General features: G+C 55.0%; 10 protein-coding genes across 10 annotated transcripts; 5 read left to right on the plus strand and 5 right to left on the minus strand.

Annotated features, from left to right (window-relative positions):
• Positions 1-3,039: 3,039 nt before the first annotated feature.
• Positions 3,040-5,036, minus strand: W97_04051 (uncharacterized protein; the record flags this gene model as incomplete). Its single annotated transcript, XM_007781944.1, has 3 exons — positions 3,040-3,299; positions 3,370-3,955; positions 4,014-5,036. 3 exons carry the CDS (start codon positions 5,034-5,036, stop codon positions 3,040-3,042), a joined length of 1,869 nt encoding a protein of 622 aa, XP_007780134.1.
• Positions 5,037-5,474: 438 nt separating this feature from the next.
• Positions 5,475-7,578, plus strand: W97_04052 (uncharacterized protein; the record flags this gene model as incomplete). The annotated part of the gene is made up of 2 exons (XM_007781945.1): positions 5,475-5,641; positions 5,865-7,578. 2 exons carry the CDS (start codon positions 5,475-5,477, stop codon positions 7,576-7,578), a joined length of 1,881 nt encoding a protein of 626 aa, XP_007780135.1.
• A 306-nt stretch (positions 7,579-7,884) lies between these two features.
• On the minus strand, positions 7,885-11,129 carry W97_04053 (uncharacterized protein; the record flags this gene model as incomplete). The annotated part of the gene is made up of 2 exons (XM_007781946.1): positions 7,885-10,932; positions 10,986-11,129. The coding sequence occupies 2 exons, from the start codon at positions 11,127-11,129 to the stop codon at positions 7,885-7,887; spliced, it is 3,192 nt and encodes a 1,063-aa protein (XP_007780136.1).
• A 438-nt stretch (positions 11,130-11,567) lies between these two features.
• On the plus strand, positions 11,568-16,084 carry W97_04054 (uncharacterized protein; the record flags this gene model as incomplete). Its single annotated transcript, XM_007781947.1, has 4 exons — positions 11,568-11,955; positions 12,015-15,747; positions 15,801-15,905; positions 15,955-16,084. 4 exons carry the CDS (start codon positions 11,568-11,570, stop codon positions 16,082-16,084), a joined length of 4,356 nt encoding a protein of 1,451 aa, XP_007780137.1.
• A 300-nt stretch (positions 16,085-16,384) lies between these two features.
• On the minus strand, positions 16,385-17,731 carry W97_04055 (uncharacterized protein; the record flags this gene model as incomplete). Its single annotated transcript, XM_007781948.1, has 1 exon — positions 16,385-17,731. The coding sequence occupies one exon, from the start codon at positions 17,729-17,731 to the stop codon at positions 16,385-16,387; it is 1,347 nt and encodes a 448-aa protein (XP_007780138.1).
• Positions 17,732-18,364: 633 nt separating this feature from the next.
• Positions 18,365-19,107, minus strand: W97_04056 (40S ribosomal protein S14; the record flags this gene model as incomplete). The annotated part of the gene is made up of 6 exons (XM_007781949.1): positions 18,365-18,516; positions 18,568-18,634; positions 18,691-18,784; positions 18,865-18,909; positions 18,961-19,055; positions 19,105-19,107. 6 exons carry the CDS (start codon positions 19,105-19,107, stop codon positions 18,365-18,367), a joined length of 456 nt encoding a protein of 151 aa, XP_007780139.1.
• Positions 19,108-19,468: 361 nt separating this feature from the next.
• Positions 19,469-21,405, plus strand: W97_04057 (prephenate dehydrogenase (NADP+); the record flags this gene model as incomplete). The annotated part of the gene is made up of 8 exons (XM_007781950.1): positions 19,469-19,551; positions 19,885-19,945; positions 19,998-20,109; positions 20,171-20,319; positions 20,373-20,524; positions 20,572-21,013; positions 21,066-21,197; positions 21,253-21,405. 8 exons carry the CDS (start codon positions 19,469-19,471, stop codon positions 21,403-21,405), a joined length of 1,284 nt encoding a protein of 427 aa, XP_007780140.1.
• A 645-nt stretch (positions 21,406-22,050) lies between these two features.
• W97_04058 (uncharacterized protein) lies at positions 22,051-23,449 on the plus strand (the record flags this gene model as incomplete). Its single annotated transcript, XM_007781951.1, has 4 exons — positions 22,051-22,235; positions 22,287-22,943; positions 22,994-23,147; positions 23,207-23,449. The coding sequence occupies 4 exons, from the start codon at positions 22,051-22,053 to the stop codon at positions 23,447-23,449; spliced, it is 1,239 nt and encodes a 412-aa protein (XP_007780141.1).
• A 189-nt stretch (positions 23,450-23,638) lies between these two features.
• W97_04059 (uncharacterized protein) lies at positions 23,639-24,239 on the minus strand (the record flags this gene model as incomplete). The annotated part of the gene is made up of 2 exons (XM_007781952.1): positions 23,639-24,072; positions 24,122-24,239. 2 exons carry the CDS (start codon positions 24,237-24,239, stop codon positions 23,639-23,641), a joined length of 552 nt encoding a protein of 183 aa, XP_007780142.1.
• Positions 24,240-24,878: 639 nt separating this feature from the next.
• W97_04060 (uncharacterized protein) lies at positions 24,879-25,366 on the plus strand (the record flags this gene model as incomplete). The annotated part of the gene is made up of 2 exons (XM_007781953.1): positions 24,879-25,039; positions 25,087-25,366. 2 exons carry the CDS (start codon positions 24,879-24,881, stop codon positions 25,364-25,366), a joined length of 441 nt encoding a protein of 146 aa, XP_007780143.1.
• Between the last annotated feature and the right edge of the window lie 229 nt (positions 25,367-25,595).

The raw sequence follows: 25,595 nt of genomic DNA on the forward strand, positions 1-25,595 counted from the left end.
GGGCGCTGTACGTTGGTTTAAGATTTCAGGCTTCAAGTCGATGCATGCCCGATAGCCCAATCTGTACACACAGGACGTGGTGTTGATATCCGTGGCAGACCCTGACTGGGTGTTAGAGTGTCACGTGACGTTACGGATGTGCTTAATGGTCCTCCCGGGGAGCTTCCCTCGCATACACATTAGGCATTGACTGTAATAGCCTGTGACACTGGTTCACATACTAGTACCCTCCAAGTCAGCAGACTCCGATATACTTGCTCAACACATGTTGGAGATTCAAGGTGGCCTGCAGCTTTTTCGGAGCGACCATTCTAGGTTTACGAGTCATGATTGGCCGCACACGACCTGCGCTTTGCAGCACAGCCGCCCCGTCACGCGCATAAATGCGCTCAATCAGGCGCTGATCCCGCTCCTGCATGGTGGGGGGTGAAGGTAGTGAGGCGGGGTGGATAAAAGGCCTGAGGCCCTTCTTCTCCTTCCAAAACAAAAGCAACAAAGAACATCTTCCTACACAGACAACTTTCTCACCCCACACACACACGCACTCACAACCACACTCGCTCGAGTAACGAACTAATCTCCATACAACATGTTGGGCCCCGACCACACCTGCTCATGCGGCAGCACCTGCTCGTGCGGAAGCTCTTGCAACTGCGGGGTTAGTTCAGCACAGGATACAGCTATAGCTGCCAGAGCTGTTAAGCTAACATGCTCTGTGACAGAAATAAGCAAACCGAACCAATATTCTCGTTTCCTCCACCACCTGTCTCTCCCTATCTCTCTCTCGACACACGACCTCACCCTTCCGACACACGATCTCGGCCTCTTCGAACATCGGGGTCATCTTGCATTACGGACAGCATTTGTCATTTCGGACCTTGCTCTCATTGACTGGAGTCGATCCTTCTTCGGTGTATATGGGTTGAGCACGGCTGGGGAGCATATAGAAGAAGCCCATTGACTATGAAGGAGGAGACAGGGCGGCTGGTCACCAGCTGGGTGCTGCTTTGAGAATATAGCGACTAGAAATGAGCAAACGAGCTTGAGGAAACCTTTCTTTTCTTCCATAACTTTGGTGACACTACCGAAAAGTTATCCTAGCGGTCCGACCACGCCTCCCATGGTCAAATTGAAGGTGCAAGTCTGTCACGGATGAAACGGCATTTCGCACTTCAATGCTCTTCCATGGTTGTTTATCGTACAGAATTCCCAAGCCCCGTCCATTTCGTGATGTCACATCCGTCCTTCCATCGTTAACACAATTCGACAACCCGTTTAATGCAGTGAGGAGCAATCAGTGCTACACCCGGGGCGAGTATCTTGTCAGCCATGCCCTGTTCCCACGGCCTTGGATATCTAGTGTAGTGTGGGACTCACGCCGCAAGAGGAGCACTTGCAGTCTTTGCAGTCGCCGCCGCAGTTGCAGTCCTTGCAGGAAGTGCTGTGTCGTCGGTCATTAGATGCTGTTGCCATGAATGCACGCAGCAAAGGGAGCTTTTCTTAGGGATAAAGAACGGAAGCATACCAGTCGCCCATGGTGGATAGCGTAAGGTACTTGGTTTGGTCTTGAGGAAGTAGTTGCAGATCAATGCTATTGTTCGTAGTAGATTGTGAGAGTGCTAACAGGAAATGATCAAAAGAGGAGGCATCAGGCCCTCAAGTATGCCCTCCCACGTTTCACATGACGACCACCCCCCCAACGACACTTTGACGCAGCCTCGCGTCCTGCTGCACAGCTCGCAGGAAAGCTGGCCGGCAGTGGCAGTCAGCGGGGTGTCTGATGATCGGAAATGTGGAGAGGCCAAGGCAAAGCTGCCCGTAACTTGGACCCAAGGCAACGAATCGAATCCGCGTCCCAGCTGCGTGGGTGCTGGGTGGATGGGAGCTCTTCCCGTTCCCTATCCGACAGGGCAGCGCTATTGGGCCCAAGGCTCAGTGCACTTAGACGTTGCCGCATCTCTGCCGCATTTCAGTAGGAGAGGATGCGGCAATGACTAAGTGCACCGAGCCTTGGGCCTCCCGGGGGAATATGCATGCACGTGACAGCAGCGAGGCTGATGGAGGTGGTGCTTGGGATGCGGGAATTGGGCAGGCTGGAGGGACTATTGGTCGGGTTGGTAAAGCCATCGGGTTGCCTGACCAGTACGTTACGTAGATACTCCATAACCTGCTGAATCTTGGTGTCCATCTCGTAGTGTGATTACATATGGGGAGCTTGTCTCAAAGATCGCGGCGGAAGGTTCGGAAACGCTAAAGGAGTGAAATCATGGGGTGGTCACTCTACTGTCAATCAAGGTAGTTAGCTGTTGTCAGGTTGACTGACGACGTTCGATACAGTACGAAAGGCTCATGCTCCTGGCAGGGTCGCGCATCCTGCCTCAGGACGAAGCACATGCCAATCAATAGTCAAAAGATTGTCACTCCAACGTCCTTTCGAAGCGTGTCGAGCGCTGTGAGGTTAGTCACTCTTGCATCAGATAAGAATCGCTTTCCCACGTGACCGACCTGTGCCCTAGAGCGAAGCATAAGGACGCCTTCGACGAATTGCCTAGTGCTCCTAAACACCCATATATGCCCGGTCAAGCTCCAAGAGCGAAGACAAACATCTAGAACACTCACTCAGGCCGCAAGCACGTGACAAGAGTATGAAGGAGAACGACTGCCGGGACTGGAGTACCAAACGAACCTTAAGGCATTGTATCGCGGGCTCCTATGCTACGCCCATTCCATGCCCAAACCTTGCACGCAGGCAGTCTCTGTTATACAAAAAAGTTAAACGCGGTCTCCTTCTCCGCTGTATATAGTACAGACGGCACTCCCCGCCCATGCTTGAGAGAAGCAAACCTGGAACCGCTGCCACAGCACAAGCCGAGAAGCGGCCTGGCATTTTAGACCCGCTGAAAAGAGGCCGCTGGGAGCAGCGGCAATGACACACATAGTATTACCCAGATCAGAAGATGCAGAGAGCTGCAGAAGATGTAAAAGATGCAGCAACCCGGAGTTGCCTTTTTTCTGCTCTGGGAGAGAAATCCAGTCAACTCAATGATTGACCCCATTAACCATCTCGGTGTCCCCGTCAGCCAGCGCGGCAAGCACAGAGTACTGCCCGCCCGCGCCGGCATAGACGAGCTTCTTGCCACGGACAGCGGTGTTGTCGATGAGCGTCGCCACCTCGATATCATCGTCCGTGCCTTGGCCAGTCTGGTAGTTCGCGCTGAAACCCCAGGAATATGCCTTCCCATCCGTAGTAATCGCGATGGTATGATCAGTGCCACAAGTCGCTGTCTGTGCTTTGAATCCTGTTCGCGTCGTCAGTACAATGGTCTATCCTAAAAGGCCGAAAGCAAATGTGTGCCCGGGAAGACTTACCAGGCACCTTCGTCGGCACCTTCAATATCCTCCTCCGGCCATTGTGGCTGATGACCGACTCCTCCGGGAGTTCGTTGATCTTGAGTCCCGTCTGGTATCCATCCAGCCGGCCCCACACAAGGCAGTCTCCGCCCTCCGTAACGCCGACGGAGTGGTGCGCGCCACCCTTGAGCATCTTGAAGCCCTTCCCGCTGAGTTCAGTGACCGGCTCGGGCGAGATGATGACCGCGTTGCTCTCACCTGCGCCGTGGGTAATGCCTGTTTCGCCGAAGTTGTTCGCGCCCCAGGCGAGGACGCGGTTCTTGTTGTCGATGGCGAAGGAGTGGTAGTCGCCGCAAGCGATGTACTTGACGTTCTTGACTGCGCGAGTGGGGATGAGACCGAGGTGCTTGTTGCGCTCGACGATGCGCCGGCCGAGTTGGTTCTGCTGCCCGCTGCCCCAGGCGAAGACGTTGCCTTTGTTGTCGAGGGCTAGGATGTGGTTGGCGCCGCAGGCGAGGGAGGTGATGTTCTTGACGCCTTCGACAAGCGCGGGAGTGCGTTGGATTAGGATGTCTTTCGTGAAGCCGAAGATGCCTTCGTTGCTCTGCAAAAGATTTAATTAGCATTGACAGTTAGGCTGAGAGATTGAGAACACGACTTACCCTGAAAGTTCCCCATCCCCACACAAACCCATCGTCTGTAAGTGCAAAGCTCGTGCTGTCACCGGCAATAACTTGCACGAATTTGACGTCTTCCGGGAACGCCGTGCTCGGTATAGCCGCCGGTGTCGCTTCATGCGGATTCATGTCTGTCTCGCTGCCAGCATCGCTATCGTCGTCGCTGTCGTCTCCCCCCTCTTTCATGTCCTTCAATCCGCCTTCCCATGTTGTGTCGCGGCCCAGAGCCCCCTGGTCGTTCACACCCCACGTTAAGATCCGATTATCGTGCGTCAGCGCCACACAGTGCATGCCCCCCGTAGCGATCTGCACTACTCCGACCTTCTGCGCGTCTAAATTCGGATTGAGGCGCGGCCGCTTGACATCGATGGCCTTTTTGGATGTACCGAGCCCTAGCTCGCCGGACGAGCCTTCGCCGAAGACAAAGACGTGGAGTCGCTGGGTCGGCGCGGTATTGATGATGTTCTTCGGGGTGACCTTTGCCGGCTTGGCTACTGCTTTCGCCTTTTTGATGGGACGCGCAGCGGGCGATGCGGTCCGCTTGCGCTTCGTCGGCTTGGACTCGTCTTCGGTGGGTTCTTCGTCGGGTGTCTCTGCTTTGCGCTTGCGGCCGGGTTTCTTGGGTTGAGCTGGAGGGGGAAACGTTAGCTCTGCATGCCACGAGCGCGCGTGGGTGATGTTGGCTATAACGATACCGCTACGAGGCATCTTGATATCGCGACTGTAGAGGCTACAGATGTTCTGGATGTAGGTGGTTCTCTTACCCTTTACAGCCGCCGTAGCCTTGGTCGCCTTTGGCTCGGCGTCCGCCTCTGGCATCTTGCGCGGTCTGCCTCTCTTGGGCGCCTCTGTTGCTCCATCCGCTTTTGCGGGAGCCTCGCGCGCAGCAAGCTTTTTTGTCGTGTTGGCTTTTGCGGCAGTAGGTTTCGCAGCTTTGGCCGGTCCTTTGGCTTCTTCCGTGATGCTTTCAGCCGCTTGCGCAGCAGCTTTCCTCACTGGACGCGCCATGACTTGAACGTCGTGTTTTGAGGGTGCTCCGAGGAACGAGTGATGTAAGGGGTGATGCTGAAGTATTTCGAGGCAATGCAGCAGAGATACGGGTGCCCGGAGTTGTGAATAGGAAGAGAGCGGCGAGGAGTGTTTATTAGCCTGCGTCAGTAGCGACGAGGTTTAGTCACAAGATGGACAGTGAATTCGAAGGAGTAGAGTGACGGCGTGCTGGCGCCTTTTTGTTGTTTTGATCCATGAATGCAGCGAATCGCGCTACAGAGCGTGCGGTGACCTCAGCCGCACTCCAGACCCGCGGTTCTACCGACGAGCCGCAGCCCGGAGCTTCCCTCGCGCCAAGCCTGTCTCGAGATCAACTCCAGGCTACGGTCTGCGAGCACTGTCTACTCGGACTGTATACTCGGACTGCTACTGTAATCTATCTTAAATGATCCCAGCATGATAGGTCCAGCGCTACTCCTGTTGGCTCTTGTTCCATGCGCTTTTACCGCCCAGCCTGGAGCTCCGTCTCCTGTAGCCGCGCCGCTGAGGGAGCTGCAATGGGCCCAGCTCAACCTGCTCCAAACTACGGATACTCATGGCTGGCACGGCGGCCATCTGCAAGAGTAGGTGCTTGAAAAGCCCGAGACTGAAGGGTGTAAACCGAACCAGACCTCAAATATCTCAACCATGTCAATCTATACGTGCCCTGCCATTTTGGGGCAGTGCAGCCGCTTCTAAGTCAACCCACCGTGGCATGTTTCTCAGGCTACAGCGTAGCGCCCTCACCTCTTCTATTCACCGTTGATATCAGAGATGGCATTAAGCTCCTCGACTGACTGGCGCCAGGCCATCGTTCTCCGCTGACTGGGGAGACTATGTATCATTTGCCAAGCATATGCGTGACAGAGCCGACGCTGATGGCTCCGATTTACTTCTCATCGATACTGGTGACAGAGTAGAAGGCAACGGGCTATATGATGCTTCAGAGCCTAAAGGCTTGTACACTTTCGACATATTCAAGGAGCAAGATATAGATGTGATCTGCTCTGGTAACCATGAACTGTATAAGCAAAATTCATCGGAGAATGAGTTCCACATAACGGTTCCAAACTTCAAAGGAAACTATTTGGCTTCGAATCTGGATATCTACAACCCTGAGACTGAGGAATTCGAACCGCTTGCTCCTCGGTTCAAGAAGTTTACTACCAAGAATCAAGGCATCCGTATTCTGGCCTTCGGCTTCCTTTACGACTTCGCCGGCAACGCGAACAACACCATCGTCCGCACAATCAAAGACACTGTCAAGGAAGATTGGTTTCAAGAGGCCATTCGTGACCGTGATGTCGATCTCTTCCTCATTATCGGCCACGTACCTGTGCGCTCGCCAGAGTATACCTTGCTTTACAAGACTATCCGCGCCGTACAATGGGACGTGCCGATCGCCTTCATCGGCGGCCACACGCATATCCGAGACTATACGACATACGACCGCAAGGCCGCCGCGCTTGAATCCGGTCGTTACATGGAAACCATCGGCTTTATGTCCATCGACGGCCTCAGTACTGACGGATCTAACGGCATCGCTCCAATGCCCGCTAAGAAAGGTATTACCTTCGCGAGACGCTACATCGACAACAACCTCTTCTCCATGTACCACCACAGCCGCAAGAACGAGTCCACTTTCCCAACCGAACATGGCCGCAATGTGTCCGCGCTCATCGCATCCTCACGCAAAAGTCTGGATCTCGACAAGCTCCACGGCTGCGCCCCTCGCGACCTTTGGGTAAACCGGGCCCCGTACCCCAGCGACGCCAGCATCTTTACCTGGCTCGAGGAGTCCGTGCTGCCGCAGCAGCTCAGCGCTTCCACCGAGCGCGAAGGCAGGCCCGCGCTCGCTATCACGAACACCGGTGCGATGCGCTTTGATATCTTCAAGGGCGCCTTCACGAAGGACTCGACTTTCCTGGTCTGCCCCTTCACAAGCGGGTTTAGATACGTCAAAGACGTGCCATACGAGGCCGCAAGCAAAGTGCTCAATCTGCTTAACCACCAGGGCCCCATCATGCAAGAGGCGGAAGAGAAGCACGGCCTGCGAAGCTGGATGCTCGTGCCGCCTGAGCAGGGCTTTGCACGACCGGAATTTATGCCAGCGAACAACGAAGAACGGCGTGTGCGTGGTGCGGGACAGCAGATTCCTCTCGCCGGAACCCGAGGCGAGAAGCTTGAGCTTATACCGGGCTATACTACGCGTGATGATGCGGGCGACGATGGAGACGACACGCTCCATTCGAAGATCGCGTTTTATAACGTGCCGAATTGCATCCAGGCGCCTGTCAATTTCCCCAGCAGGACTGCGGATGGGGTACTGCAAGAGCCGGAGAGCGTGGATCTGATCTACAATGAGTTTGTCCAGGCGTGGGTGCTGACGGCGCTGAAGTACTTGGGAGAAGAGTACTCGAGCGATGATACGGAGGCGTACATGAAGGGGAAGACCTTCACGGACGTCATCACTGATTGGGTATCTGAGAATTGGGGTACGGATGGGGAGGACTGTCCGTAAGTGGTGGACAACCCAATCGTTATATTCTAAATTAGCGACCATGTGGTGCTCCTTGGTTCCCATGTCTGTTTGCCGAAGCTCAAGGACCTCATACGTCAAAAACCTTGTTCGTGAGCCACGTAGCAAAACCCTTCTTCAACCAGCCTTAGAGACATCCTTCAGGCTCTCTCACGAGGGATAGCAGAGCTGATCTCCCTTACTGGACCACGCTTGACGCAACACGCCGCTTTCTCAGCCGGCAAACCCTAAACACAAGCAGACGATACGAGTCACTCATCCACTTTGCTCCTACACCCAAACTCCCCCCTACGTCCCCCTCACCCACCCCAAAACCCCCCCACAAAACCCCACCAACTCCCCCAACCTCTCCCTCTCCCGCCCCTCCACATCCCTCCACTCCCTCACCGCCCCAACCAGTCCCTCATCCGCGCCCACCACATCCCCATGCAGCCGCAAAAATACCGCCATCCACGCCTGCACGAGCTCATAATCCCTCCTTCGCCTCAACCGATCCGTAAGCGCGGCAACAAAGGTCACGAGCTCCGTGTACGGCGGCGCTGGATCCAGGCTGCGGATCGCCAGGTCCGCTGCTGCGGGCGAGAGGGTCTTTAGATGGGTTATTAGGGGCTCGTAGGAGAGGGTTTGGGAGGCTGTGGCCAGTAGCGCCGTGAATGGGTCGTCGGTGCGGGCTAGGGCGTTTTTAGAGAGGCGGGATAGGGAGGAGGAGGAGGGGTTTGGGGTGCCGTTGTTGTTGGTGGTGAGGGCGGTGCTAGAGGCGGTGGCAGGCGTGCCGCTCGCTCCGTTCTGCAGCGCTGGGAGGAAGAAGGGCGCTCTCTCCGGCGGCTTAGGCGGCTCCTTCGGCCTGTTACGCTCGCGGATAAGGTCGAGGTTCAGGAGGGTCTGCCACCGTGGCCGCGGGACGAGGCTAAGTGTCGTCATGGCTTCACTGAGCTGGTCTATGGTAGGCGCGGCGGTCTCGTCTGCCTCGCCTTCGGATACATCCTCACCGTCTTCTTCCAGTGCTGCATTGCCGGCCGATTCACCGCCTTCGCCTGACGCGGCGGGCGCATCGATCTCGACAATCTCGGCATCGCTGATCTGCCGCGTCGGGACGTGTGTGAAGAGCGTCCGGTTCGTCCAAACGTGCACGCCTACGGTGTCTTCTTGGGCCATGGCGAGGTACTCGCCTGTGTTGGAGAAGGCGAGCGCGGTGCATTGACTCCGTGTTCTGATTGCGTCAATAAGATGGCCAGTCGGTAGGTCCCACACACGCACAACGGAGTCGGATGACGCGGCTATGATCCAGCGGCCGTCATTTGAGAAGCAGAAGTCTGTGATACGGCCTGAAGCGCCCCAGAGCTCGCGGACGAGCTTCTTAGTGTCGATATCGATGACCCGGATGGAGGAGTCGTCGCAACTGAGGGCGATGAGATCGCTAGGTCGGTGGTAGCGCAGGCCTGTGATGCTTGTCATGGGATACCAATCTATTTCGTGGAGCAAGAGTCCGGTTGCAAATTCCCAGAACTTGACTTTGCCGTCGGCGCCACAGCTAACGACAGTCCGGTTGAGGCCATCCACGGCAATGCCGGTCACAGCTTTGGTGTGTTTCCCCTGGCCTCTGGAGAACTTCTTTTGCCCTTCGAACGTGCCATCGTCGAGCGGCTCCTCCGTTTGCTGTAACTTGAGCTTCTGCGCTTGTTTCGGCGTGAGGCGAGCGGGAAATCTTTGCCGATGGATACCTGACTGCAGATTGAACATGTCTATTCCGCCCGCCGCAGAGCCAACCAGACCAAAGGTACCACAAGGCGAGATGGCCACGCTGCTGACATTCGCCTGGTCACCCGTTTCGAAGGCCCACCGGCCGGCCCTTTTCCTTCCCCAAAACCAAGTTCGAGCGAACTTGTCCCCTTCATGGCCAGTAATGACGCTTTCCCAACCGGTGCTACCGCTTTGCTCAGTCGTCGCAGATCCCTTGCTCTTGCTGGCACTGCTCCATATCGAGGTTGCGCCAGGTGTAGCACCCATTCCGCCGTCGCGGTTCAGCGAGCAAGCCATGCAGGTGATCTTAGGCGCCTTCAAATCCTCAAGGCTAGTGCTGCTGTCTAGCGTGGCTAGACCGCTGCTAAGGATGCCGAGCTTCCTCGCCTTTTTCCTAATGTTGCCTTGGCTGAGCTCTGTGCTCTGACCGTCTCGCCGTAAGCTCCAGCCCCAAAGACTGCGGTCTCGGCTGGCACTGAGTAGCCACTTGCCGCCGGTGTCTGCACCGTCTGCATCCGAGGGTAGGAACTGCAGGGTCGACACAGGAGCAGCGTGACCGCTACGCGAATGCAAGATATGTGGGATGGGCGAGAACGGAGTCTCGTCGAAGATCCACGACTTGAGTGAGTTATCCAGACCGCTGGTAAGCAGGACCGCTTGGCCGGCGAGGAACTCGACCTTGCTGATGCCGCCGGCAACACCGCCATGCGCCGAGGGAGGGTTGTGCGCCCCGCGGAGAATCCCCATTTTGCGGCCGCCTCCGTTGAGGTCCCAGAATGTTACATCTCCGGTTGTCTTGGTGGCAGTCGCCATAACGCCGGCCTTCTGCCCATCATCGCCAGCGCCGAGGCCGTCGGTGCGGAACGAGATTGACGATACAGCTGTTTTGCTACCTGAGCCGCTGTTAAGACTGATAATCTCCTTGTCCGTTCGGATGTTGTGTATGACAACAGCACCTGACGCGTAGGCGATGGCGAGCAGAGATAGTGTCGGCGTAGGCTGGAGGGCAGTAACAGAGCCATAGTCGGAGGCGGCCGGAAGGATTGTGTACAGGAGTTTCCCGGTGCTCACGTTCCATATCTCCACACTTCCGTCCTGTCTTCCCGCGAGAATCTTGTTTAGATAGGTCGGCATATTGCAGATGCCGCCGGTGAGGAGGTTTCCAGACCCGCCATGGCGAGAGAAAGGAGCGGTCAGGGTCGTATAGTGCTCCAGAGTCGTGGATTTCCAGACCTCGATCCTGGTCGAACAGCACCCCACTATCCAGGCGCCAAACACCAGCAACTGGTTGATGTTTTCGTCGAGCCCTTGGGGCAATTCAAGCTCGTCCACCTTCTTCCCACGCTTGAACGACCAGATGCCCCGCCGACTTCCAGGCTCTTCTCCGCCCCATGGTGCTAAGACCATGTCTCTCCATGCAGTCGTAGCTGTGATGACTTCCGGGGTCTGCGGCCTGGTCAGGAAGACCAGGTTCAGGCCCTTCTTTAGGTCGTATGTCTGTAGGCATCTTCCGACGGAGGTGGTGATCTGGAAGGTGGTCTTGCCGAGTGGAACGGTGGTAAAAGGGACGTCGGTCGGGGAGACGAGGCCTACTGTCTGAGGAAGTCAGCATCGCTCACCTTGTGCAGAGTGCTCTTTCCTTCACCTACTCGAAACGGCGCAAATATTCGTGATCTTCCTCCGCGCCTCACACCGTCCTTGCTCTCCGCTCCTCTGACTTCACCTACACCGAGCTTCTGTCTCTTGACTACCGGACCATCCCTTATCGGGCGAACAGCAATAGCCGTCGGCATACTGATTTCTTACGGGGAAGATTCGCGGTGCAGCAACTCTCATCCACAGCTTGCGCGAACTGGAGAGCTTCAGAAAAGAGTTTGATCTAATCAGATTTCGGAACATCGCCCTGGGCCGCCTGCCCTGCCCCTCGGCCTAGTGTGACGTCGCAGGCCATCTGCGGCCGCAACCCTTGAACCATGCATTTCAAAGAAACCCATCCAAACTGTCACCATTGTTTGCCGGACGACGAGGGAGATACAACAGATTGCACTCCCGTTGCCCCCGTTGCTCCCATGGATCCTCTCGAGCTCGCACGAACCACTAGTGGAGACAGCGCCAAAAGCAACTCGACAACACTCTCCCTCTCTGGCGCTTCTCCACCATCCGCCCTGCGAAAAGGCCGTGCCGCGGAGCCAGATACCAGCGATGGCAATGTCGCAAGGGCTAGCCTGTCCATGCCTCCCCCAGCGTCCAAGTCCGTGCCACAGCAGTATTTCGACAGGCGGCCCTCTAGAGCCTGGGAGCCAGGCGAGAGACCAGCAGCAGAGAGGAAAGCGGCAGAAAAAGCACAGTCTGATATCCGTGGCATGGTTCCGGCGCCCGGCTCTGCCATTGACGATACGGACATCACACCTACCATAGAAGGTCTTGGCAGTAAATGGTTATCCTCAGCTTCGCTGAGACTGCCTGACTCCGCCATTGACTCTTCAAAGTCTGATAGCGGCATTGAATCTAAGCGGATGTCCTTCTCCTCTCTCTACTCCCTTGGCTCGGCAATATACAACGGCGCGGTAGGAGCAGCCGCAAGTGCACCTAGCTCTGTCGCTGGCTCCGAGCTAGATGGTAAGTAGCCGTACTCTCTCCGGTTGTCCGTCATTGTGAATTGCTAATGCTGAGCCCAGCTAGGCCAGAGGTCCCCGTCAAGCCAGAAGTTCTTCCAACTGCCTCGTCTTCCCTCTCCGTTACCACGCGCACTCAAAATGGAGGGCTAGGGCTTTCACCGCTAGAGAGCCTAGGGATAGGTGCCCAAAGCAATGGGCGTATACAGCCAGCCCTGCCCTCACCCGGCGAAATTCCTTTGGCTGCATCACCGCAGCCTCTGGTAAACGGAATGTCCGCCTCTCGGCAGCCCCCGGCAAGGTCTCGAAGTAGAACCAGAGCAACGAGGCGGATAAGCACTGGTACTGGCTACAACAGCAGCGCAAGCCCGGCCAGTGAACGGTCAGCCGTCAGAGAAAGCAAAGAGGCCGATAAGAAATCCTCCATGGGCATTATCGGCGTTTGCGCTCTGGACTCCAAAGCTCGCAGCAAACCGAGCCGGAACATACTCAACCGACTCATCTCGAAAGGAGAATTTGAGGTCATCATCTTTGGTGACAAAGTTATACTGGATGAGGATGTCGAGAATTGGCCCATTTGCGATTATCTCATCTCCTTCTTCTCTGAGGGATTCCCGCTGGACAAGGCTATCGCGTACGCCTCGATGCGAAAGCCGTTCTGTGTCAACGACATACCTATGCAGACGGTCCTCTGGGATCGACGCATCTGCCTGATGATCCTTGACGCGCTCAACGTGCCGACGCCGAAGCGTGTTCAGGTTGATCGTGATGGTGGTCCAACTTTGCCATCACCCGATCTAGCGAAATCGCTCTTCGAAAGAGCAGGCGTAAAGCTTCAAGGTCCGGAGGATGGCACTGGCGGTGGCGTACCACCTCCACAAACCATCGAGATGCTTGAGGATGGCGATGTCATCTCTGTCGACGGAGTACAGCTCAGGAAACCTTTCGTTGAGAAACCTGTCAGCGGTGAGGACCACAACATCAACGTCTACTTTCCGAAATGTCAAGGCGGCGGTGGCAGAAGACTGTTCCGGAAAGTGAATAATAAGAGCTCGGAAATGGACGCGACACTTACTGTGCCTCGGTCCATCACGCAAGAAGGTAGCAGCTACATCTACGAGCAGTTTCTCCTTGTAGAAAACGCCGAGGATGTCAAGGCATATACCGTTGGGCCAGAATACTGTCATGCTGAGACTCGAAAGTCTCCCGTGGTGGACGGTCTTGTCAAGCGCAATCCGAACGGAAAAGAAATCAGATATGTCACCAGCCTGAATGAAGAAGAGTCTGTGATGGCCGCGAAGATAACGCAGGGCTTTGGACAGAGAGTGTGCGGCTTTGACCTCCTACGTGCTGAAGGGAAAAGCTACGTCATCGATGTCAACGGCTGGAGCTTCGTCAAGGACAACAACGACTACTATGACAAGTGCGCGAAGATCCTGAGGGAGATGTTCATCAAAGAGAAACAGAGGCGCGAAGGCAAAACCACGACGCCTGAAGGCGGCGAGCAAACTTCTGAGAAGGACCGTCCATCGTACAGCCGCAAAACGACGGTGACGCACCGTGCTGGCTTGAGAGGCATCCTCAAATCTCCCAGCATGTCCAAGTTGAATGGACAGCTCCCATACAACCGGGCGAACGGCGCGGCATCGCCCGACTTATCCACTGGCATGACGCCTCAAACCTCACCACCGAGCCTGGACAAGCCTCTCGCAAGCGATCAGCCATCTGCGCCACTCGCTCAGTATGACGAATTGCCACCTTCCGTGGCTTCAGACAGCATCGATGAACATGCTGACATGCCTGCTTCGACCCCGCCTGAGGAATCCGCTCCTGTTCCTCCGCCTGCTTCCAAGGCCCAATGGAAGCTCAAGGGTATGGTGTCCGTCATCCGACATGCCGATCGGACCCCAAAGCAGAAATTTAAATTCACCTTCCATTCAAAACCTTTCGTGGATCTTCTGAAGGGACATCAGGAAGAAGTCCTGCTGATAGGCGAGCCAGCCTTGAACAGTGTCCTCGACGCTGTGACGAGAGCTGCCGAAGAAGGTAGCGAGGATCGCGACAAGCTCAACACTCTGCGTAATGCGCTTCTCAAGAAGGGCGGCATGTTGGGCACAAAGGTACAGATCAAGCCAATGTTCAGGAAGAGAAGGAAAGACGAGCTTCCACCGGATGCAGCCTTCGAGTCATCCCCTGAGCGGGAAAAGCACGAGGACAAGCACCTATCCTTGGGTCTCAAGGACGGCAGGCTTGCCGACCCTTCCGAACGCGGGAAGGACGCGCCACATGAACGAAGCAACTCCATGGTCGGCGTAACGCTCTCTCGCATCTCAGCGGCGGAGAACAACCTCGTTCTCGACAAGTTACAGCTGGTTCTGAAATGGGGTGGAGAGCCCACGCACTCAGCACGTTATCAAGCGCAAGACCTTGGCGATAATCTGCGGAACGACCTGCTCCTGATGAACAGAGAAATTCTGGACGATGTGTCGGTGTTCAGTAGCTCGGAGCGTCGTGTCACCACGAGCGCGCAGATCTTCTCTGCATGCTTCCTGGATCGGAAAGAGCTGCCGCCCGACTTCATCACTGTGCGAAAGGATCTACTGGACGACTCCAATGCAGCCAAGGATGAGATGGACAAGGTCAAGAAGAAGCTCAAGGTCCTGCTACGCGAAGGCAACAAGGCACCAGCGCAATTTGCGTGGCCGAAAGAGAACATGCCGGAGCCCTTCATTGTCGTCAAGAAAGTTGTCGAGTTGATGAAATTCCACCGGAAAGTCATGCATCATAACCTCAACAAGCTTCGTTCTGGCGCCGCGTCGTCACTTGCAGCAGTGGCTAACTCCGCTGCTGCTGAGACCGCAAGCGGAAAAGGCAACACCACTGGAGCACTCTCTCAAGCGCAAGCAGTCTCCGCAATTCAGCCACGCTGGTGCTGTGGCGAAGACCCGGAACTCTTCAAGGAGCGGTGGGAGAAGCTGTTCAAGGAGTTCTGCGATGGCGAGAAGGTTGACCCGAGCAAGATCTCCGAGCTTTACGATACCATGAAGTTCGATGCCCTGCACAACCGGCAGTTTTTGGAGTGGGTCTTCACGCCGAGCGCAAGCATATTAGATGAAGAGAGCCTCGCAGATGCTGCCTCAGACGCTCCCTCAGTCGGGGAAACACCAAAATCAAGCCAGCCACCCAGTCCTGCAGAGATGAAGGCAGTGTCAAAGGAGGCATCGGGATTGGACAGAGGCAACATCGCACAGCGCATGGGTCTCCGCCGGCGGTCGGAGGTGGCTGCTCCGGTCAAGACGAACGCGTACCACGACTCTTACTTCACGCTCTTCACAGGCATGGGTGCCGGATGTCAGACCAGGTCCAAGACGGACGCGCGGTTAGAAAAGTTGCGGGAGTTGTACCAGCTCTGCAAGGTCCTCTTTGACTACATTGGCCCCCAGGAGTACGGCATTGCGGACAGCGAGAAGCTCGAGATCGGCCTGTTGACTTCGCTGCCGTTATTGAAGGAGATTGTCCAGGACCTTGAAGAAGTACAGGCGTCGGAGGGGGCCAAGTCATTCTTCTACTTCACCAAGGAGTCGCACATTTATACCCTGCTCAACTGCATCCTTGAGGGTGGTATCAAGACGAAGATCGAGCGGAATGCTATCCCGGAGCTTGACTATCTGAGTCAAATCTGTTTCGAGCTGTACGAGAGCCAGAACGCGACGTCGGAAGATGAACCGAGTTCCTTCAACTACAGCATCAGGATCACGATCTCTCCCGGCTGCCACACATTCGATCCGCTTGATGTGTACGTTCTTCTCTACTATGCTCCTGTCCTACAAACAAACTGACATTTTGCAGGCAACTCGACTCAAAACACTGCATCGGCTTCGCACCTCGGCGGAGCCTGACAGCCCATCATGACTGGAAGGAGGTGCTGGATACTTTGCGGGCAAAATTCAATACGTAAGTTCGAGAGTGTTCGCCCTATGGACCGTTTCTAACGCATTGGTAGTGTCAAGCTGCCGAAGTCTTTTGTCGCCATTAACCTGTCCGAAAAGGTACCGCAAGCATTCGGAGATGCGCCGGCTGATGACGAAGGGGAAGATACAAGCGGAAAGGATGCTCAGACCATTGCGGATTAGAGGATAGAGTCGAGCCTTGTGACAAGTAGAGGGAAGAAGCATGATTGTGACATTCTCTAGAGACCTGAGCATGGTGGTTAGCGTTGCTGCATTACTGCGTGAAGCATTAGGAGTAAAGCTGGGAGGATTCATCTTTCAATTGCACGTCTACAGCATTGGTCTAGCGATTTCTCAGTGTTCCTTCGTTTGTACACGGAGTGAAAATGTGTCTTCCAATACCAAGTCCATTCGAAACTCCGAGGCATATGGAGGTTGAAGTACAGATATTATAAGCCACTCAACGAGTTGTGATTGAACTGACTAGAAACGAGCGTCCATATCTTCCAAGTCCTGCTCGTCTTCTGACTCCTCTGACTCCTCTGGTTCCTCTTTCCGCTTATGTTCCACCTTGTACAAGCGCTCCGGCAGACTCACGGGACCTTCACCACCAGCATCCAGCTCACTAGCTTGCGCAGGCGTCAATTCCACCACCATAGGCGCATACTCACCACTCTCATCATCCTCCTCATACCCACTCATCTCCATCTCAACCTGCTCCCCATCCTCCAACTCCAACATCCCCCTCCTCACAAACGCGTCCTCAAACTCCCACCCAAACTCCTGCCTTAAATACTCTTCCAGCTCCTCAAGCTCCTCCACAACATCCACCTTCCCCCTCCCCTCCATCTCCTCCAACCCTTTCCTAAACCGCCTCACCAGCCCCCTCAACAGCCCCGCCCCCTCCTCCCGTAAATCAAACAGCCCGCCCTCCACATCCCCACAATGCCGCAGCTGCAGCTGCAGAATCCCGATCGCGCGAACGAAGAACTGGGGACGCTGGCTCACGGCCTCGATGCACGTAAACAGCAGTCCCAGCACCCGCTTCCACTGCTCGAGACACGAGTGGTTATTCAGTGTCAGCACCATCAGGAAGCTGAACTGCAGCTCTCCCAGCACCTCGTTCTCGTCGCCGCCGCAGTGCGCAGCGATCAGCGAGGAGAGGTACCAGCTCCGATCCTGCGCCGCCTGGGTCCTCTCCCGCCCCGTTGCGCCCGCGCGCCAGGTCTGCTTCAAGTCTACGGGCAGGAAGCCGAGCTCCTTCTCTGCGAACCCGCTACCTCCATCAGAGGAAGAGGGCAGGCCGGGGATGTCGTCCACATCGACCTTCGCGGAGCTGGCGGAGGTGAGACTCCAGTGGTCGGGCGTCTCGCCTGTGATGCGGGTGAGGAGGGCAGGCGTGATACAGGCCGTCAAGCGGGCCCAGTCGTTCGTTTCTTCTTCGTCCTGGTCCTGCGTCGCGGATTGGCGATACGGTGTCAGGCTGTCGCGGTAGATGGATCCCAGGTTCGCGCGCCAGTGGAGGAGGGCTGTGGGCGAGGTTTCGGGGAGGAGGGTCTCGGTTGCCGAGTCCCATTTCTTGATGAAGAGTTCCGGTCCTGATGGTGACGACGGAGAGGTTGAGGAGGAGCCTTTGACGCGGAACCAGGCGCCGTGTCGGACGGAGAGGGATGATGTTGAGGACGTGAAGACGAAGTGCCAGCCTGGAGGTAGGTTTTTAACGCCGTAGAAGCGGGGGGTGGTGGTGAAGGAGAGTAGGTTGATGCCACCGAGGCAGGGGTGAGGTAGGTTGAGCAGGAGGACGATGGCTTGGTTGGTGGTGTCTTCCATGTTTTTGGACGCTATTTAGAGGTGAACTTGGATGCTTCCTCCTCGTTCCGGTCCCTATCAGCTGGACTATTGAATGTTTTGAGGGCTATGAATATCATGCCGGTCTGGAATTATCGTTCTGCCTAGACGTTATTAGGGTCTTTTCACGTAACTATACGAGGGTGGTTGTAATCCTAAATCAAGGGGCTTGATTCAGCCTAGATCAAGTTGAAAGCTATGTTTGATGAACCCAGGGTCCTTTGGAGAGTAAGGGTCTGCGGTTTGATGAGCTTGGCCCTATCCCCAGAAAGCGAAGGCAAAATAATTCGACCTCAGCATTGCCATGGATACCTAGGTGTGGTCGCATACATGGTATCGCAAGCGCAATGCATGGGGAACAAACATGGGTAATTTGGCTGTGCTGATCGTTGTACTAGTAACTTGTTTGAGCTGGCAGTGATTTGTATTCGATTTCGGCAGCTAGAGCATTGCATGAACAAGGGCTGATGCCTCGTCAAGTTCTCTTCAGACGCTTGAGCTTGATCCCGTGTTTATGTGACAAGTTATGAAGATGGAGACCAGGCGCAAGCCGTCCTCCGCGTAATTGTCAACAACCCATGAACCAAGAACAGATACGGTTTCACCAGTAGCAAACTATAGACGACGACCACGGCGACCACCCTTCCTGCGCGTAGAGTCGGATGGGGTGGGTGTGACATCCTCGATACGGCCGATCTTCATGCCAGCACGGGCCAGAGCGCGGAGGGCGGATTGAGCACCCGGTCCGGGAGTCTTGGTGCCGTTACCTGCACGGGTCAGCTTTGGAAAGGTAGCTCGAAACAAGAGTCAGCACATACCACCGGTGGCCCGGATCTTGACATGAAGAGCAGTAATGCCCAGTTCCTTGCAGCGGGCCGCGACGTCCTAAAGCTGTCAGCATCTTACTCAATGAGGCAGTAGCAGGTGCGACGAGAAAATACCTGTGCAGCCAACATAGCAGCGTAAGGGCTTGACTCGTCCCTGTCGGCCTTGACCTTCATTCCACCAGTGACTCGGCTGATGGTTTCACGGCCTCTGGAATCACCCAGTTTGTTAGCCTAACCAGCCCGAGCAATCATGTTCCTCGGTCCTAGTGGGGGTGCCGCTACACGTACGAGAGATCGGTGACATGGACGAAGGTATCGTTGAAGGATGCAAAGCTACGATAAATTAGCACAGGGACGAGACAAGACCGTTTCGGGGGTATGTACATGCGAGCAACACCGAAGACGAGCTCGCCCTCGCGGACTTGGGGGCCCAGCTGGACGTTCTCTTGCGCGCCGCGCTCGACCTTCTTCTTAGGAGGCTGAATCGGTTAGCGGGGAACCCGAGAGGGTCATGCTGCTTGGAAGTACCATCTTGTTTGGTGATTTTTTTGCTGAAGTCGATGTATTCGAATGCTGCTGGTTTCCTGGAGTCGACGACAAGAATTGAGAGGTTGCGGTGGTGCACCTCGCTTGGAAGTGCCAAGATTTGCACGATGGAGGAATGTTGTTCCGGGAAGTTCTCTCAAAAGCTTCAACTTCGACATCCCGTCTCAATCGCAAACCAGCCAATATTCTCCATCGCGATCACCGCTCGCTGTTTGTGAGAGTCTTGCCATGGCAAGCTGCAGCTATCCAACGCTTGCAGTTTCTTGACGAAGACCGCTGCCGCGACCGAGACCGCGCCTTCTTGCATGTGGGCCGCACATAGACGACTCAGTTGACGCTTCTCACAATGGCCGACGTATCAGTGGGCATTATCGGCATGGGTGATATGGGGAAGATGTACGCTAGGAGGATCAGTGCTGCTGGATGGAGGTAGGCTATCAGCCCCTACACGCCAGTCCCGTCCGGCACGTATCATTGTCAAGGTGTGTAGTACTTGTCCTCTTTCTCCGTCTTCTTATGATGACTTGAGTGCATTTGGCTCGAGCATGATCGCTTGTCAACTACCATGTCATTCTGGCATGGCTGTTGGTGGGTCGATTGTCACTGATGTAAATTCTCAGCTACCTTTATTTTTTTTGTCTGAAATCTTTCAACAATACTTGTTTGGTAAAGCACTATTGGCCGGGAGTTCATTGCTAACCTCGCGGCCTCCTCAGGTAGTCTTCGCACCAGCACGGTAGCTGACCAATTGTTCTTGCCCAGAGTGAACGCATGTGATGTACCGGAGAAGCATGAGGCATTGATGGAGGAGTTCGCGGATAGTGTAGGATTATATATGTGTCTGTATTTAAGCTGAGGTGCTGAGGCTGCGCCAGGCCAATGTTAATATCATGCCAAACGGCCACCTCGTCTCCCGAAGTAGCGACTATATCATATATAGTGTTGAAGCCAAGAAGATTGATGAAGTCGTTGCGAAGTTCGGCCCTTGTATGAGCAGCCCCATAAACCCTCTACTTACAGCCCCGCTGACGGCCAATGTGACGCCCAGCGACCAAACTCGGAGCCGTTGTTGGTGGACAGACATCTTGCAAAGCCCCTGAGATTGCAGCATTCGAAAGGCACCTACCTACTGACGTCCAGATCGTGTCTTGTCACTCTTTGCATGGTCCTGGAGTGAACCCGCATGGTCAACCGCTCGTACGTCTCACGCCTGTAGCCTAGCAGTCCGCTATCGTTTACACCCTTTACAGGTAATTATACAGCATCGCGCATCTAACGAGAGCGTAGAGCGCGTCAAGAAAATACTGTCCTGCCTCGGGTCGAATTATGTCTACCTTTCGGCTGCTGAACATGACCGTATCACGGCTGACACGCAGGCGGTGACCCATGCGGCATTCTTGAGGTGCGTTGATTCGACACTTACATCCGCCCTTTACTAATTCTCGGCAGTATGGGAGCTGCGTGGGCAGCTAACAAGCAGTTTCCCTGGGAGATCGCGCGCTATATCGGAGGTATTGAGAATGTCAAAATAAACGTCACGCTCCGCATCTACGCCAACAAATGGCATGTTTACGCTGGTCTCGCAATCCTCAACCCCTCCGCTCAGCAGCAAATCAAGCAGTATGCCCAGTCTGTAACCGAGTTGTTCAAGTTGATGCTCGGCGGTCATCGAGAAGAGTTGACGCAGCGTATCAAGACCGCTGGTGCAGCTGTCTTCCCAGAAGATACCCTAGGAGATCTCCTTCTGAGAGACGAGGTCCTGGATCGATTCTCGTTGGGAGAGTTGCCGCCGGAACGTGTAAGGAATAACCACCTCAGCCTTCTGGCGATGGTAGACTCATGGTGGAAGCTTGGGATCGTGCCGTACAGGCATCAGATCTGCTCTACACCGGTAAGTGGATGCATTGCTTGATATGAAGATTTTCTGACATCGATGATTGTAGCTCTATCGCATGTGGCTTGGCATCACCGAATACCTCTTTCGCAATCCTGAGCTACTACAGGAATGCATTGACACGGCCATTGACGACAACACGTTTCGCGCAGACGACCTCGAGTTCACATTTGCGGCCCGCGTAAGTTGAATCTGTTTTACTACCACGGAATTTTGGGTACTGACATGGGACTCAGGATTGGAGCGAAAGGGTCAGCTTCGGAAATATGGATGGATATAGAGAGAAGTTCGAACAGATTCAGCAGTACTTCGCCCCGAGGTTTCCTGAAGCTACAAGGCTGGGTAACGAGATGATCAAAACGATCTTAGAGAAGACCCGAGAGACATGAATTGAGCTAGGACACGCTGTGGAGGGATGGGAGAAACCAGCGTTGTTCAACTGCCTTGTGGGATAGAATCCTTCTGTGCTTCTCATCACTGAATCCGCTGAATGAACCCTGGAGGACGTAGAAATGCATTGCCGACATATTGAAACTCCGATGCTTTATCCGTATAAATCGTGCTTGAGTCTCTTACCCTCAATCTCAAGAGATCGCTGTACCGGGAGAACAAACTGGCCGCTTCGGACTTAAGCGGAGACCGCTAGGACCGCAGCTGCTGAGTCCCAAGCAGTCTCACATCAGCCAGGCATCAAAAGGCTTGTTCCAGGCACGCCAGGCAGGGCTTTTGATCCTTTCACACCAATTGTCCAGCAATCAGAAGTGACATTGGCACGGTGGCAGACCTGGACGGCCACGGATTCGGCAACCCGAGATGCCGACCGGATCCAGCGACTCCATGCGTCATCATCGATACGAATTTCGCATGCGCGTCTGCAGCCTCGCGCGGTGTTCTTCCATATGCGTGATTACACTGAGTGAGAATTAGGGGCCTATATAATGTACTGGTACCTCCGTGCTCTACTCCGCAATTCCATTCGAGCAAGAATCCACCGGCGTAATCAGCACCACAGACTATTCCATTCAAGGCCCAAAATGTCTTCCGCGTCCACAAGCACGGCGCTGTATGCAGCTGTGGTATCCTCGTCCCAGATGATGGGTGCAGTACCGGAGGATGCCAAAGACCGAACGCATCACCTCAAAGACGGGAAGGGCTTCAGAAATCCATGGGACTCTTACAGGGAAATGAGCGTGACAGCAATCATGAAAGCCATGATCTGGTAGTAGAGCCCAACCCCTTTCCAATAGCTGGCGCTGATCTCCTCGCGCAGGCGACATCTGAGCGGTAAAGCCAACAAGCCCGATACTACGCCACCAACTGTCCCAGTCCGCAAGCCAGCCTTCCTGCCAACCCGAGAGACCTCCACATTAAGAGCGACGTGGCTAGGGCACGCGTGCTACTATGTTGAGTTCCCCGGCGGTCTACGAGTGCTCTTCGATCCTGTCTTCGAATCACGATGTTCGCCATTCTCCTTCATGGGGCCGAAGCGTTACACCGAGATGCCGTGTAAGCTTGAAGACATACCGTGTATCGACGCTGTCATCATCTCGCATAGCCACTACGACCACCTTTCGCATCCTACCATCACCAAGATTAAAGAGCTACACCCTAATACACACTTCTTCGTACCTTTAGGCAACAAGCAGTGGTTTTTGAAATCTGGGGTGGAAAACGTCACAGAGTTGGATTGGTGGGAGTCCAGAGACATACACCTGTCAGCGATGCAGTCGAAAGACAAAGCACCGAGCGACGGCCACGTCACGCAAGATGACAAGGTCATTAAGACTGGAGGATCTAAAGATATTCAGGCCACCATAGGCTGCTTACCGTGCCAGCACACGAGCGCGCGGACACCGTTCGATAAGAACCATACCCTGTGGGCGAGCTGGAGCGTTGAGTCAGGGGGCAAGAGGATCTGGTTTGGAGGGTGAGTAGCGATCCAACGCTCGGCACCGACATTTTACTAAAGCATGAAAGCGACACGGGATACCGCGCCGTAGACGAGCTACCCGCCGGCGAGGACGACTATGACCCAAAGCACAAGTTTCCGCATTGTCCCGCATTCAAACAGATCGGCAACCTTCGAGGACCGTTCGATCTCGGATTGATCCCTATTGGAGCCTATGATCCGGTCAGTTCGGCGTTCCTCAAACCTGCAATAAGGCTTGTATGCTGACGGTTAAATCGCAGAGGTATATCATGTCGCCGATGCATGCGAATCCCTTCGACAGCGTCAATATCTTTGTTGACACGAGATGCAAACGTGCCCTTGGTATCCACTGGGGCACCTGGGTTCTGACGGAGGAAGAGGTTCTCGAGCCTCCGAAGTTGCTCAAGAAAGCACTGGCTCAGAAGAGCATACCCGAAGAAGGCGTATTCGATGTCTGCGATATCGGCGAAAGTCGCGAATACCGTGGCCCAGAGCCGCTGTGATTCAAAGGCCGCGCCTTCGACCGTAAAATTTGCCCACTGTAACACCTTAGAGTCGCACCGCGAAAGCATCAATCGTGCCGACGATGTACGTAACGTAATATTTTAATTACTAGTTATTGCGAAGTCATTCCGTTCGCTCCATTACTTCCCAGCAAAGGGTCATTCTCCGCTATGTAGACACTAAGAACGTCACAGCTCCGCGAAAACAACCGCCATAACGCACATCCCAAGCGTAACCAACCCCAGCCGTACCATGCCGAAAGCCGGCGGGACACCGTCAAAAGGCGACGCAGATCGCGTTCCGCTTTTGGAAGTTGTTGAAGCTCCTAGCGGAGGCTTAGTAGCGCCCTTGTCGTCGGTGAAAACCACGGAGGTCGTAGTTTCCGTTTTGGGAGACCCGGTGTCAACAAGGAGACCGCCGTATGCCGCTGAGGATGCTGCTGTAGCTCTATAGAGAGTTGCTGTAAGGGTTTGAGTTGCCGGGTCTGAAGAGCTGGGTTCGGTGTCGGTGGTTGCAGTGTCGAGGTCTCTGGCGGCGATCGCTGAGTCAAGGGTCGCGTCGGCTATCGAAACGGACATTCGGGAGTCTTTCAAGCAGATGCCACTGAAGAGGTGCGATGCCCCTAAGCGGGTTAGCCCTCAGAGTGCTTCGCCTGTTGAGCGCATACGTACTGGCAGGGGAAGCTTCCGTGCATCCTTCGGTGACCGATTCCGACAGGTTCCCGAGCGATTGCGAGAGCACCGTAGCCCCAAAGCACGCGGACACCGCGGCAATAACGTATATGCGCATCGTTCAGAATTTAATTTTCATTATGGTCTTCCTCAACCACATACTTCAGCCGCTCGGGGTTGGGTCCAAGCAGACAATCATTTCTACATTGAATTGGAGACTACATCCCTCAAATCAATTTCTGCTCCTCTCCGCATTCGAAATTTCCAGCTCATCTTCGCCATCTCCCGCTCTGCTCCCGTCAAACCAAGTTTAGAGACCCTGGCTTTCCTCATCTTCCGCAAGCGACTGCAGATGTTCATTGTTCCCTCTCTTCCCGACAGTATGGCGCGGGCCCAGCAACGCCGCTATCAGTGTGGAATGCGAACAAAGAATGTTGCCCGCCATGCGTGCTCGTGCGTCACTGCCGTTTGCCTTTCCACCTCTGCTGAACCGGTTGCCTATGATGCATTCTACCAGCTGACCTGGGCTCGTAGAAACAAAGAGGCGGACACAGTAAACAGCATACCGTAGCCTAGAATCAGCCTCTCGGCACGTGATGTCAGCCCCCTGTACCACAGTCAATGTGACCTGCAGCGTCATCTCTTGTACTTTTCGTAAAACGGAGGACTCTGCTATGCGCACACTTCTCACATTGCTAAATCATAGTCTTACACAGTCTATCAGCTGAAATAACTCAACACCGTCTAAGACCCGATCATGCAAGTCTACTGCAGCCAACTCTTCTCAGCGGAAGGCCAATCCCCCTTCGGCCTGCACAGCGACTCCGGCCACCCAAGCCGCCCTGCCCGTCCCGCACGTCGCCGAAAAACAGACACAGCCGAGGATGTCGAGATCATCACACCAGCAACCTACGCTCGGTACTCCCTCTCCCCTGCTCCTTGATACCCCAGCTAACAACGCCCAGCGCATTGCACGACTGGACCGCCAACCAACTCTGCGCCGCAACGCGTGCGATGAACCGAAACTCGCAGCCAGACACTCCGGTATCTTATAGCAAGGCTCTAAGCAGTCCTTCCACGCTCGCGGAGAGGAGGCTGGATGTCTCGATGGCGAAGCTGACGCTCGAGCCGGATCCGAGGGCCAGGCCGGGACGGTTGTTTAGTGATCACCCTGGAGAGAGTCCGAGAAGGGGCGCGGGTGAGGGAAGGGAGCTGGGGGCGGGGAGGGGAAGCCAGCGAGTGTGAGTTGATGGGGTGGGATGTTAGCGGGTGGATGAAAAAGTGAGGTGGCTGGGGTGTTCGAGGGTCGGGTGGGATTCTAGCGGTGCTGTGATAGTTTTTGTGTTGAGATGGGATGCAACCAACAGTGGTTCAGACACTTGGAAGCTTGAAGAGACAACTTTTTTCCTGATAGCACAGCATAGAAGGCTGGCCGATGCCCTAGTGCAAGCAATCCCTGTGTCCCAAGTTTCAA

This window comes from Coniosporium apollinis (genome assembly GCF_000281105.1).
Source record: "Coniosporium apollinis CBS 100218 chromosome Unknown supercont1.17, whole genome shotgun sequence".
NCBI classification, from domain to species: Eukaryota; Fungi; Ascomycota; class Dothideomycetes; genus Coniosporium; species Coniosporium apollinis.